We start from the raw sequence: 14,757 nt of genomic DNA, 5'->3' as shown, positions 1-14,757 counted from the left end.
GAGACAGATTCCAGTCTCTGAAAAGTCATGTTTTAATGTTAAAACAAGACGAGGACAACGTCCAGGAAGTTTTTTGTTTCCGGTTATAAATTTACCTGGATGTGTTTCTTTTTGCGTGGTCGCATAGCATCAATTCGGGCCTGATGCTGAGCTGCCAGCTGTTCCTTGCTCACTCTCTCTCTCCCACTGCCACCAGCGGAAGCCACTACACTCTCACAGCCCCCAGCATTAGACATCAGGTACAAAGGTCGTGTGTAGCGAGTTTGCTCTATAAATGGTTAAATTTTTATTAACATGTGGAATATAATAAAAATTGTGATATCTGACGTTCTCATTGGGGTGAAGATTTCAAAGTTGGTATACTAAGATCAATCCTAGTGGAGGACAGCAGTAACCACCAGTACTGGTTTAGGGCGGAGAAGGAAACATTGAGAATGGCCTAATTCCAGAATATCATAGGCGGCAACCATAGATGTGATACTGCGATGGGGAAGGCAACGAGAAACCAACCCATTATGTATTTCTCCAGGATAATCATGGATGATGGCTGACGAGTGGCCAACATGATCGCCAATCATCGATAACGGTCAAAGCACCAGAAGAAGAATCAAATTTAGCTCCATTCTGAATGAACAGACTTTCTATACATTTAAAACACATGCAAATACACTTATGCAAGTTTAGAGATACATGCACGACATTGTACTATATAGCTTACCACAACCAAAATTGATTGCTCCGATCTGTTCAAGGTAGGCATGGATACGACCAATACAATTGACATCACCACAGTTCTTCAATCCCGTTCTCACAGAAGTTTTAGTAACGTACGTAGGTCGGCTATGTTGCCAGCATTCCAGGATGTGGTTTCGTATCTGTATTCACATAGTTAAAGGAACCCGATTTTAAATGAACTTCAGAAAACCTGATAATTAATTTGCAACAGAATGTTGATGAAATAAGCACTCTATCTTGATCTCTTATTTTGATAACAGATAACAATCCCACCTTTAAAAGAAAAGGAAAGAAATTCAATGTCGGAATTCAAAGAAATCTCTGAAGCAAAATACTGCCAATATAAATGAACCAATTACATTTCACCTTTATTACACAACAGTTAACATTTTATTAGTATATTAATGATCACTCCGTAGATTTCATATTTTGAAACAAAATAAATTACAATACACTACCACATAATCCATGCCATTATGTACTTCAAAAACCCTTATTTTACATTGTGAACTTCTAACAAGTTCCCATATTTCATGTATTTAATTACTGTGAACAGTAAACTCCTGATAGACTGTGTGCTCATTTTTTCTTTTTTACATAAATGCAGACACATGCAAACTACATTTCTACACCTACTTCAGAGAATGGGATGGTTGGTTTTGGTAATGTCCAGAGATGATGTGGTCAAACAATACCTTTCTTAGTGATTTAGAGTCAGTATTGGTGATGGGGTGGGGAGGTTTGTTCTAATGGCCATCATGGGGGAAAGAGTAGATACTACAAGTGCATCTGGTCTTTTGGATCCCAAGCAAAATGGATGAAAATCATAATAAAACTGTACTGACAGTAAAACAACGGCTCAAGTTACTTGACAAATTTGAGGACGGAGACCTGGTAACAGAATTAGCCAAGGATTATGGGGTAAAGACTAAATTATTATGTCCATGAAATGACACTACCAAACTGACCTCAGACTCTTGTCAATCAAGACAGTAACATAACAAGATTATGAGGAAAAAGATGACAGTGTTGGATGCTACATATGGGCACAATCCTCTACGAATGCAACAGCACTGGTTCGATCGTGGCGGAAACTTCTTCCAGATCTAAAAAAAGGTAATTTGGAAGGTTCTCCTAATGAAGAAATCAGCAAGTCTCAAATTTTTTACAAGTTGTGTGCTTTTAAAACCTCAATTAAGAAACAAGAAAAGGGTATTTTTTAAATGTCATTAAATACTTCTGTCTGAGTTCAAAATTTTGTGGGACAACAAAGAAAGAACGACATCTTGGAAAGAAAGAAATTTTCTCATGAGCTTTCGACCAGTGTATGGGACCAGTGCCAACCCAGCAACGTGAGGAAATTGGGGAGCTACTATAAGTAGCATAATCCGGTCAGGAAAGCTAGTAATGGCTGGGGGTTCGTCGGGCTGACCACACGTCACCCTATATCTGGTTGGATGATCGTTCACCTCTGCTTAGACATGTGAACGTGAGGCCAGAATTCAAGCTAGTCGGCTTTGGCTCTCTGGAGCTGTTACGCCACAGATTACATTTCATATATTGTTTTAGAGTAATCACATTACAGCATAATGAGCCGGGATAGCTCAGTCAGTATAGTGACTAGCTACGGGCTGGACGACCGGGGTTCGATCCCCGACGGGGGCAGAGGATTTTTCCTCTAGCCTCTGCGTCCAGACCGGCTCTGGGGCCCACCCAGCCTCCTCTACAATGGGTACCGGGGTCCTTTCCCGGGGGTAAAGCCGGCCGGGGCGTGATGCTGACCACTCACCCCCATCTAGTGCCGAGGTCAAGGAAGAGAGGAGCTATACCTCCACTCACCCCAAACGCCTACATGGCGTATAGTGGGACAAACTTTACTTTACTTTACATTACAGCATAAGAAGATAAGCTCACACACTTACTTTCAGATACCGTTTTGGTGTTTTTGCCACTCTTCCTTCAAAGAACTCTGAATGTATAACTTTCTCCTCTTCTGTGATAGTTCCGACATCAAGTATTAATTCTTCATTTGGTGGTGGCAAATTGAATATACTTTCCAGGATATCCTGATGGCTCATGGCTAATGAATATGTAGTTCCCTTCTCAGTTTCTCTTTCCTCATTACTATCTTTGACAAAAGATAATTCACTCAACCCCTCTTTCAAATCTTCCTGTAAGTTCTTTGTATTAGACACTAATACAAGACCATGGGTATTTTCTTGCTGGTCTTCAGATACATCAATATCTTCACCATATAATCCTTCTTTTTTAGATTCAATTTTCATATTACAGGTGGAATCATCAGACAAACTGTTGTTAATATCCATTTTATGTGAATGGTCTTTCTGAATTTCAGATAAAGAGATTTTGTTTGCACTCAGTGAGGCCTGAGGAGTTCTACTGGCCACTATATCTATATTTTTAATTACTGCAGAATCATCATTCACTGGGCAAAGCACATTCACATCATTTGCACATTCTTCAATTTCAATCTCATCATCTTCATCTGAATCATGACTTCTCTCTTTTTGAATACGCACCTATAACAAAGAATTCAAAGTACAATTCAATTTTAAAACCTTGCATACCATGCAGCGTTGAATATTTATCTTAAATACAGGCAATTCTCGGTTTACGAACAAGTTTCGTTCCAAGACGTTCATTATCGTTTTTGTTCGTTGTGTGTATCTTGCATTCCTGAGCTTTTACGACATGTATCATATACGTTAGCAGCCATATTAAAGCATTAAACCCAAGTACTAAACAACGAATGGTCTATACAATACGTTTTATTAAAATGTATGTATGCATTATGCGAGAAACCATTCTACGAGGCGTGGCATGTAAACCAACGTTTTTTTTTTACTGGCTAGATTAGTTTTATTAACTGAGGACAGTCCAGTATAATTATCATATAATAATTTTCTGATAATTATTGTAATAAATACATTTCTTAAAAGTTTGTTTATTTAAATCTTATAATTATGTCCACCATATGTTTGGAATTTCGTTTTATAAGGAACCCTATCTACTGGCGACTTTAAGAAGTTTTGAATTGTGACGTTCATTATAGCGAATGTTCGTAGATCGAACGTTCGTAAACCGAGAGTTGCCTGTATATAAAATCATGCATACAAACAAAACTGTTTACATCATATCAATATTAAAAATCCAAATAACTAGCAGACATAAAAACAAAAATACAACCTAACAAATATATTTATACAAAATATATAGCAAATGATTCACCATCTGCAACAAATAGCATTACCATGTCATAAAAGAGTATGCCTTACCACCTCCTCTCCAGCTGATAATACTACGCTAACTTGGCAGTTGGAAGCGACACTTGAAGAATCCTCTTGGCCAAAGTCTCTCCCACCAACATCAATCTGTTGTTTCAACTTTCCCACATGGCAAATCTTGGTATTTGAGCTATGTACATTAGAATGAAATCCTTGTTTTCTACCTGAACGGTGATTCACTTTGGAAGACCTCTTAGTGACATGCAACTTAGAAAGGACTTGAGATCTGCCCCTTCGACTTTTTCCTCTGTTGTGATCAAAAGAAATGCAATACAATGAATTACTATAAATTAATATGTTCAATAAGATAACTTCAAAGCCTTACTCACAGTCTCCCTATACAAAATAAGTGATATGCACCTCACTAGAACAGAATAATGTTATTTATATTATTTAGACTGGGACAAACAATTTTATGCAAATATAAGTGTATCATGTTTTTTGACCCAAGAAGGACAAGTTTCTAAAAATTTACAAAATGCAAACAAGAGACAGCCTTTTCATTTTTACAATAAAATAAATAATTTAGAATTATCTACTACATACTGAAACCAAGAATTTACTTCTGATTTAACTACCAATCTCTTCACATTAAAAACAATGACAGATGAGATTTTATGACTGAAATTTACTAGAATACAGAAAATAAAGACACTGAAAATTCCATTCTTATAGCTGTTTTATATTTAGATACAGGTTTTATTTAATGCATAGTCAATGAATAGTCAAGGCGTTCCTGTAATGTTTATAATACATACGTACACCGGAGACGTTACCTTACTAAGGTCCTGAATCTGGTTACTTAATTTTCAATATACCTATTGACTTGGGACCTCTTGCTACTCTGCATATGTGGATAATTTGGTGGAGTAATTTAGTTTATGCGCTAGTTTCATTTAAGCTCTACAAACCAGATACCATCCCAAACCCAACATGGAGACATTACTGGCCTTCAAAATATAATATACCTTTTGCCACCAGATAATAAACAACGCCAAGAGAAAATACATTGATGGCGATACTGTTTACAGCAAATTTCTAGTCAATAAAATCTTAAGATCAAAATCTGCCGGCTACATGAAGAACAAAATTTTCACATCGGAGCAAAAAAAGCTCTAGACATTAGTTTTCTAAGATATTGTAGGTGCGTCATATTGTGATTTTATTTAAAAATAGTATTAAAATATATTAAAACAGTCCGTCAATCACAATAAAGTAATATAAGATAATTAAATGTATTAAATGTATCAATGATATATAATACAACAACAAATGTTGATACAATGTGAAAAACGAAGAAATGATAAGAAAATTAAAAATTAGTAATTGAATTAAGAGTTTATAACATACACCTGATGACGGCTCTATGAAAGCCGAAACACGTCGAGAATGTTCCATATGTAAATCGAGAACTCGATACGGAACAAAGGATAATATTTTAACCATTTAATTATCTTATATTACTTTATTGTGATTGACGGACAATTTTAATATATTTTAATACTATTAGTTTTCTAGATATTAGCAGACTCATGAACAGACCTTCACAGACCACTGAACATGTATATAAACACTAGAGTTCCTTTTAAAGATTCTCCTGGCTCTTGGACAAAGAACCTATTGCAAAGCTCATGAGTTGTATCAATAAATTACTGTATTCGTGCTTACTTAATTGAATCATTATGGACATTCAACCTCCTTCTGAATTCACCACTGTTCGCTGCAGTGCTACATTGTGATACTGTTGAATTAGTTACAACATTCCACCTGGGTACTGATGGCACAGTTGGTTGAGCAGTGCTCACAACTGCTATCACCTGTCGAAATTACAGAACATACAACTGAAAGTAAGCCATGCATTCAAATTATATTAACAATATCCACGTACAAATTTAAATAAAAACATGTATAAAGGACTGAAGATTTGGTCACAACCCAGAAGAATATGATCCACAGTTACAAAATGAGAATTAGAATATATTTACATCCATCCAATGGCACTACAGCCCAAGTTTAGGCCTTGGCCTCCTCCCATGCGGGAGATTTCCTTGTCTTTGAAGTGTGCATTTTTGAGTAGTGACTCACAAGCCCACTGCCTCCACACAATTTCTACTCAATCCTGATTTGTCTGCCAGAGCCATCTAGTAGAAAATCAGGAGAGACTTGAGTGAGAAATGGCCACTGGATTTTGCTTACAAAACATCTCATTCGTGCCCGTAAGGTTCTTTTACATGCCGTAAATCTACGACATGGGACCGCCAGCTTTACTTCCCCTCTGAAGAAAGTTGTGCTACAAATTTTTATTGCCTTTAAAAATCCATCGACTTCAGCTGTGTTTGAAACCGCAAACCTTGGGTCCAGTGGCTAGCACATTAATCACTAATCCACTGAGGGCAACGAATATAACATTTAGCACAATAAAATATCATTACAGGATTATAACTGCACACTTATTACAGCTATTTACATAAATATTTACAGCATTTTATAATTTTCAACTGAAGTAATGAATAATTTGATTCCTATACTTAACACCTTTATAAAAAGTAGTGAGGTTAGCACGTGGCTGATAAATGTCATGCTTATGCCTTCTATTCATACTATGTATGTCAAAGTTTGTTTGAAACTTCTCCATATGGTCCACAGTAAAACACAATAATGAGAGTAGGAATTCACTTGCAACGGAGAGTAAATTACATTCCTTAAACAGTTCTCACCAAGACACCATTCTTTTAATCTCTGCTATTATTATAATTATTTTCTGTAACTTTAAAACATTTTCACAATAAGTCTAAAAACTAAATTCTCGTATGGCCCCATACTTATACTACATCATGTATGCTACCACATTACAGGCATACATCAGAGATATTGCGGGTTCGGTACCAGACCGCTGCAATAAAGCGAGTCAGACAATTTTTTTGGTTTCCGAGTGCATGTAAAAGTTATGTTTACTCTATACTGTAGTCTATTAAGTGTGCAATAGCATTATGTCTAAAAAACAATGCAAGAACATTTTGAGAATTATCAAAATGTGACACAGACACGAAGTGAGCACATGCTGTTGGAAAAATGGTGCCGACACACTTGTTCGACGCAGGATTGCCACAAAACCAATTTGTAAAAAAACGCAATATATGCGAAGCGCAATAAAATGAGGTATGCCTGTATATGATAGAAGTACAATAAGAATAGCAGCATACAAACCTCCTCCATGGATGCTGGAATCTGCATATCATCGATCAATTCAGTAAAGCCTAATATACCAGTACTGCAATGGCCTGATTCACTTGAGAATGATGTCTGGGCATATTTATCATTTGCCAGACCACCAAAACGATGGAGGTGTGAACGTACGTAAGTTTTCACCTGATGTGATGATTTAGTGCCAATAAACTGTGACAGACGAACCCAGCTATGTCCAAATAAATCCTGTGTATTAATAAGAAAACTGTTAATAATTCCAACAATAAATATGTAAAATACAAAATTTCAACAAACAATGTTTGAAATGTACTCTGTTTTTAAGAGATATAAATGATATTATGAATTTTATGTCCCCAAACTTCAGGGTATCTAAAGAGAGTGCTGTTTTCCATATAAGAACACAACATGAGACATCACACTGTATTCCGATAGACCATAAATCAGAGAGTAAAAGTTTCTTCAACTTATTCCATCTTGGTACCAGTCATATATCTGACCGGGCTGTGCAAGTGTAAATCTGAATAACTACTTAATAGTTGTATACATTAAATTTAACTAATTTTCAGACTGTACTCATAATATAATAACAGCAGAATATATGAACTTCATCTCTCACATTAAGGGCAGAACATACATTAGGAAAAGATGATAGGAGATCAGGGTATATAGATGGAAAGATGCAAATATATACATCATAAATACACAGGATGTGAGGATGCAGATTAAATACATGAGGCTCAGTTGAAAGTACAGTGACAGGCTTTTGAGAAAAGAGTAACAAAATTTTGGGTTCCGTAAAAAAGGTGGGGTATTTCATGATTAGCTGACTACCAGGTTCTCAAAAATGACTGCATGAGAGTTGCTTTGCTTGAATTTAATAGAACCAAAATTAAAAGCAAATAAATTGGAGAAACATGATAATGAAAGAAAATATACTTTGTAGAACTTTATGTGTGACCACAAAAATTATTCCACACAACTGAAAACCTCCTTATAACAACTTCACTGTAATTACAAAATTCTGTACTTCTTTGTGAAGATGAAATTAATCATGCATTCACTTACTGCAATGAGTGTATATCTTCAGTTTATGTCACTTAGTAAAAAATCGACATTATCCATCGACATCAGCTTCTCTACATACTGATACATGATACAAATGGTATGAAAAGATTACTATATCTACATAAACATAACATACTTATAAAAACACTTGTTATGGAAAGATAATATTGAAACAGATTTTACGGAAACATGTTGGGGTGGAACATACTACCTCGGGGCAGGCAAACTATGGACTTGCACCATAATTTTTAATTGTGTCAGTTGTTCAAGTTGGAACAGAATAAGAGGATAGGCATAATAACAGAGACAACATTAAAAGTACAACAAGTACTTTTGCTACAGAAATAATAGTAGGAAGACTTCCTTAACACCACACCATCTTCTCATCCAAATTCTGAATTCTAAACTATTTCAACATTCACTCTCATCTGTAAATTACAAAGCAACAAGAATAATTAACAACATACCAATCCATTTTCTAATAATGACTTTTCTTTGTCACTCCAGCTGTCATGTGTCCAGTTTGAAGGAGTTGACGGATCTGTAGTTGAAAACCCGAACTGCTGCCTATCATCTGTATGCATCGTTTTTTTATCATCCGATCCTGAATCCCAACATGGTTGTGTTGCAGCTTCAAGTAACCAATGTTGGGTTATGCCATAATCACACTGAAGCAGCTCCGCCCCTTGGGAACCAAGAACACTTCCTTCGTAACAAGATGTTCTGTAAACATTAAAATGACGTGAAATTAGCCTAAATAGTAAATAATAAATGAGTTGGTAATGATGATTGACATGGCCAACAAACTGCGCATCAAATTTTCGCAGTCATCAATTGTACCTCAAAACATTTTTATACATGCTAAACCTAAAAAAGAGTCAATAAATAAGACACTTACAATCGACCATCGTCTTTCGAAAATAGATTTTCCAAATTAAAGTCCCCCAATACATCAACTTCATCTTCGTCCGCCATAACACAACCAGGATAGTCAGAAACAAAATTTACCTTTTAATCTGTGACCACAGGTACTTAAAATTAAGTTGTTTATGAATGGCAGTGAGGTAACCAGCAACAAATAAAAATATGGGAAAAAATCAAGGTTTGGCAGAACGAAGAAAATAAGTAATCCGCTAACGTCTACATCTTTCCACTCGTTATAAATTAAACTGATTCATTTTTCCCACTCCATTAAAACAAGACTGTAAGCATTTTAAACTTTGGTATTAGTTGGGCATTGGTGACCAAGTTGATATTTTAGTTGTATTATTCCCGCATAACGAAAGGCTTATTAAGGCAAACGTTACTGTAGTGCAATAATACTATTACCCCAATTTTTTTTCCTTCTTTATACTATTATTCATTTTAACAAAATCTATTAATGATACAGCACATCAGTAGAATATTTTATGATCTTGACATAGCATTTAAATGAATGACTGTTGAAACTAAATTTTTATTATGAGTTTCAAGGCAAAGCTAGACAGTTTCACCTGACATGTCATGAGCTTTAGATGTAAGATGAAGGAGTTTAATTAATTTTTAACTTGTTACAAAACTCAGTCTTGTTAATAATGGCAGTAATGTACTTCACATATTAATCTTTTGTAGGTTATGTAGTTTAGTTTCCAAATTGTACTAAGTCAAGTTTGCACAAAAATAGTGGAATAAATATGTTTTAATGGTGGAAAATGTAACTGGAAGTATAATAACAGAAAGACACTGCACAATCACAATATCTACTTGCCTCTTTATGGTGAGACCACCTACTTAATGCAAGATCTTTAGCAGTCCTGGATGAATAGTGCATTCATTTTCCTGATGTACATGGTTAATTTTACAATGATAATCAATATTTATTTCAGAACTATGCAATGTCAGATACTATTAAGGAGGAAAATAACAAGAAGATGCAAGAAGACGAACTTTCTGGCAGTGAGCCTGAAATTTTGAGTCACCAGGAACTGCTGGAAATAACACGAAAAACCCTGACTGATGTTTTGAAACGTGACCCATTGCTCTCTGACCTTCCAAGTGGTGTTACATTGGAAGAAGTACAAGCACAGATTGCTCTTGAACATGGCCAGTCAATGACAGTTTATGTTGTTCGTGATGATGGAGAAGAAATGCCAGTTGTGGTAATTGATGTTTAAACATGAATTGAAATAATGAAAAATGGTATTTACTTAAGCTTAAAGACAGGAAATAGGGTTAACAACCATTCACTGTCAGATTAACTGTATTACAGAGCTTTTGCAAAGGTTTCAGTATTGGCAGTGTCTGAAAGACATAGTTCATATAAGATTAGGGCCCTGGCTACGAAGGTAATAAAGTAATTTTTGGGTATAGCAGAAATACAAGAGATTAAGCTGTTGATTTGAAGTGTCAAACTGTATTTTAATATGGAAAAGAAACCAGGGTCATAGCTTAGAAAATGGCTGTTCAGGAAGCGGCATCCTGAAACAGCAGTTCAGAAAGTATAACTTGACAATAACAAAATATCATACTTCATCCTCATGGGTCAGTAGTGAAATTTTAATAATGTGAATGTGCCTGAACCAACTGAAGTAAAGGACAGTACTCTTGAGGGGCAAGAATTTGTATTTCTTCAGTTTCATGGATACACATGACAATTTTTTAGGAGATTCAGTCCTAATACTGTACAGGACATTTAAAGCTGACCATAGGGAAGAAGAAGCTATCAGCCATGTCATTTCATTAAAATTCAGCCTGCGAATGTGGCAGAGTCTATGTTGGACAGACTGGTAGATCCATCAAAATCAGATGTAAAAAATATGGGAGTCACGTATGTCTGGGCCAGCCAGAAAAATCTGCGACGGCAGAGCATAGATTTGATACAGGGCATAACATTCATTTCAAGAACATATCCGTCCTGGATATGGTGACAGGATACATAGACCATGTAACAAAAGAAACTGTTGAGATCAGGGTTCAATCCAAAAACTTTAACAGATAACAGAGACAGTTGATACTGGTACCCAGTGACTAAAATTATAGTGCACTGTTAATTGTTCTTTGTCTCTTGGCAGAAGTTCTCCTCATGACTAAAGTTGTCGGTAGCATAAAACTTTTCTAAAGGAAAAATTGAACCTTGTTTCAGGTGCAACAGCAGGGTGCTACTGTTATGGATCTAAAACGTGCCATCCGTCGCTATTTCACATTGAAGCTGACACGTTACCAACGATCATCAGTGAATATTAGCTGGCGATATGTCTGGCATGCCAACTGGCTTCTTCATGAAGGTTCCAAACTCAAAGATGATAATGCTCTCTTAGCAGATATTGGTATTCGAAATAAATCTCGTGTTTCTTTCATTAAAAAACTAGGAGAAAGGGGAGAATTAAGATAAATTAAAATTGAATATCTTTGTAACAAATTTGAGTGTTTGGAACCTATTTTTTGGGTTCTCATGGTGATGAACATGCCCATGGTGGCCTTCTGGGTTATGTCACCATGTAGACTTTTAGGTTGTACCAGTGTTTTGGAGAAACATTTTTATTGAATCCAGAAGATCAAAATGTCATTATGAAGTGTTTTTACTGTACATCTTTACGTGGTGAACAGCGGAAGAGGGTAAATTAACAGTCTCCTTTCTTCCAGCATGTCAATGAAATGTCTTACATATTAAACTCTTGTAGCTAATTCTTTCAACTTTAAATTGAATAAAAAAAAAGTTGTGTATACAGTTACGAGATTTAAGATTGTCACAGCAGTGAATATGACATGTTCTTCTGTGTTGTGATGCTGAATGGACTTGTAGTGTTTCAAAGAAACATATTTTCTTTGAAACGCTGGTATTTTTGCCCGAGTCCACAGTGTCATAACCCAGAAGCATAGAATTTGTGTATATACTTGTTTGTTCACTCGATGAGGTAATTACACTTTAGTGTTTTTCAGATTTATTCCAGCATACATGAGTTTAAGCTTGGAATTTCCAGAGTTATATTTTTCCCATCCATGCGTGCCACATGACCTGCCCATCTCATTCTTCCAGTCACCCTGCTCATCTTAATACATATCAAAATCAAAATCCTTCTGCCTGTAATGATCTCTAATGCTTTTTTCAAGCTTCCATATAATCCTGAGAATGTACACGTTACTTTTTGTTTAAAATGTAATCATGACAGCAGCACAAAACATTTTTTTCTTTTGCAAGTACTGAACAATATCTTAATATTAAATTTGGGAAACCATTATGTGTGAAAAATGTTATGACATGTAAATGTTGAAAATTGCTGAGGAACATAAACTAATATTATGGTTGTTGGCAGCATTGCTATGTGATCCTAAAAATTTGTATGATGCGAGATCTTGCAAATAAACAATCTACTAGCATAACTTTAATTTAAAAATTAGATAAGAGCAAAGCAACTATGTGAAATAATTTAGTTTTTTATAAAAAGTAACTAATGTAGTCATTTTGAATAGTGAAAATATTGTATGTAATTTATGTGCTGTGAATGGCAACATGGTTCTGACATAAACCTTTTTAAATAAGTTTTGCAAATACAGGAACTGGAAACAAACCTTCATTATATTCTGCTTTTCCTATCAATATTTTAGTTTCAGAGCATTATAAAATGAATGAATTTAATTACCTGTAACATGTCACTTAAGGTTATGTTGATAGGACAATAATGTTACTAAAATTCAGAGTTACACTCAAAGTTTATTTCTTAAAGTATACCAGTTGATGGGCATAAGATATGTAAATTTTATTTACTGTTATTAATCATAAGTTAGTAACATGATTTGCATGATCTCATACACATATCTCCGTCTTCAGTTCCTACACAGCTGGGCCCACTAGGTAGAGCTAATCCCTATCTCCGGACAAAGTAAAAAGTGAAAGGCCGGAATACAATAACATCACCACACCATCCATCCGTGGGACGTAAAAAACAGAAACAGTAGAAACAAATTAGTTAAATACGATAGAGCCCCATCTCCGAAACGTCGTTTTACGTTTTATAGTTTATTGACTAGACGATGGATAATATCCAAGAAGATTTTTATTCAAATAACTTCCTGTGTTGATGAAAGTTGAAGTACTTGACTAAGATCACAAAAGATTGCATTGCTAACAAACAGAGATTGTTCAAAGATTCATTTAGATCAGTTGACTTTGGATATTCTTCTCCTCTCATATGTTCCTTCCCTTTTCTCTTGTATTTATTATGCATTTTGTTTAGTCTGCACTGTATAGAGTCAGCTTACAACTTCCCTGCTTTGTGTTACCTTTGTTTAGGTTTCTAGCTGATCCCTACACATTCAGTAGACCCTATAGTCTTTGTGTATATTTACGTGCTCCGCCAAGTTTCAGTCATGGGAGTGAAAAAATTATGAGCATTGACAGAGGAGGAAACTGAATGAGAGTGTTTTTGATACTGACCTGAATTAAGTTCATCATAATCATCTGAAGGCAACTAAGAAGACATTTCAGAATGTTTTGATGACAAGTCAGGCAGGACTTTGTAAAAGCAGAGGTTATGTTTGTGGAAGCAGGGTCTACTTGTTCTCAGCATCAAAGATAAGCAACTGGTTGTAACAGTGTCAATTTTTTATACAACAGAAACTGCAGATGCCCTGAGCAGAAGATTAGCACATCAAAGGTAAAGGCAGAGTAGAATAGAATTTATTGGCATTGCATAAATCTCTCATTGTAGTACTTGCATGTGGCACCTTGTGTATAAACAATTAACTGTGGGCAGCCATCAAATTCCTTGATGATGAAGACGGAGTCTGAAATGCTGGACTTCTCTTCTGAGTTGATGCAGCTGGTTGGTCACCTTAGAGGATTATATCACAAGATTGGTTTTGTTGTTTAATGTATTCACAAACACTCTTTTCACTGTTACTGAATAAGTAATAGTGAATCTTGTAAGGACATGTTACAGATATATCTAATGTCAATATTAGTGTTATTAAAACTTTGAATACTTACATGCACAGTTTGCAGGTACTTGTAATACTTCTTGTCTCTTGTTAAACTACAATCAATGCGTAGTCGTCGGGTTCGACCCCAGTGTATAGCTCGGAGATGACGGTCACACCGCCTCTTAGCAAATACGTAGTGAGAGGAAATTATCTGGTCCCATGGCCATTCCCAATTGAGAATGTGTAGATCCAGTAGATATGCAGACGGGAGGTCCCTGTGCCGCGTGTTCTAACTAAAGTAAGACGCTCTTTGAAAGACCAAGTACACACAGACGAAACAAGTCCCCGTACGCCAATGTGCGGTGTCAGTGTGGGTTTCCAACAACAGGCTAGAGAAGATATTTACTATAGTGACTGAAACGAAGGCAAATTCAGGGCACTTATTGATGCAAGTAACAAATGCAAGTCGAGGGCCACTTGAAATTCAGAAGCACGTGAGATATCTGAATCTCTAATTAACGAAGTCAACGGAAACGGAAATTGCGAA

The 14,757-nt window shown here is 35.8% G+C and overlaps 2 protein-coding genes across 7 annotated transcripts in view; one reads left to right on the top strand and one right to left on the bottom strand.

Annotated features, from left to right (window-relative positions):
- Positions 1-14,757, bottom strand: part of LOC110832518 (histone H2A deubiquitinase MYSM1) — a 27,416-nt gene extending 12,659 nt beyond the window's left edge. For 3 of the 4 annotated variants that reach the window (XM_022069605.2, XM_022069606.2, XM_022069607.2), the window contains exons 1-8: positions 9,211-9,320; positions 8,780-9,035; positions 7,248-7,472; positions 5,709-5,857; positions 4,032-4,287; positions 2,658-3,275; positions 719-875; positions 96-268 (exon numbers count right to left, since the gene is read on the bottom strand). In XM_022069605.2, coding sequence (XP_021925297.1) covers positions 96-268; positions 719-875; positions 2,658-3,275; positions 4,032-4,287; positions 5,709-5,857; positions 7,248-7,472; positions 8,780-9,035; positions 9,211-9,287 — 1,911 coding nt within the window. In that variant the 5' untranslated portion in view covers positions 9,288-9,320. Of the gene's footprint in view, positions 1-95; positions 269-718; positions 876-2,657; positions 3,276-4,031; positions 4,288-5,708; positions 5,858-7,247; positions 7,473-8,779; positions 9,036-9,210; positions 9,321-14,277 lie in introns of those variants that run through there. The other variant, XM_022069609.2, reaches the window with a different exon arrangement.
- Positions 9,334-12,671, top strand: LOC110832524 (U11/U12 small nuclear ribonucleoprotein 25 kDa protein). 3 transcript variants are annotated; one of them, XM_022069615.2, is made up of 3 exons: positions 9,334-9,516; positions 10,178-10,450; positions 11,434-12,671. In XM_022069615.2, the coding sequence occupies exons 2-3, from the start codon at positions 10,187-10,189 to the stop codon at positions 11,680-11,682; spliced, it is 513 nt and encodes a 170-aa protein (XP_021925307.1). In that variant the 5' UTR covers positions 9,334-9,516; positions 10,178-10,186; the 3' UTR covers positions 11,683-12,671. The 3 variants fall into 3 exon arrangements, with proteins under 3 accessions (XP_021925307.1, XP_087215345.1, XP_021925306.1); XM_087359219.1 differs by lacking the exon at positions 9,334-9,516 and adding an exon at positions 9,529-9,828; XM_022069614.2 differs by lacking the exon at positions 9,334-9,516 and adding an exon at positions 9,846-10,068.

This window comes from Zootermopsis nevadensis, unplaced genomic scaffold, assembly GCF_977971745.1.
Source record: "Zootermopsis nevadensis isolate Lab colony 2312 unplaced genomic scaffold, Znev_1.0 Znev_ptg000031l, whole genome shotgun sequence".
Classification (NCBI taxonomy): domain Eukaryota; kingdom Metazoa; phylum Arthropoda; class Insecta; order Blattodea; family Termopsidae; genus Zootermopsis; species Zootermopsis nevadensis.
This window is presented reverse-complemented; position numbering and strand designations above follow the sequence as displayed.

What these genes read in the sequence shown, in the direction of transcription:
- LOC110832524 (XM_022069614.2), top strand. Translation starts at nt 9,994, where the DNA reads ATGGTGGAAAATGTAACTGGAAGTATAATAACAGAAAGACACTGCACA. An exon ending in TATCTACTTGCCTCTTTATG is followed by an intron (nt 10,069 to 10,177) that starts GTGAGACCACCT and finishes TATTTATTTCAG; the next exon opens with AACTATGCAATGTCAGATAC. An exon ending in GAGAAGAAATGCCAGTTGTG is followed by an intron (nt 10,451 to 11,433) that starts GTAATTGATGTT and finishes ACCTTGTTTCAG; the next exon opens with GTGCAACAGCAGGGTGCTAC.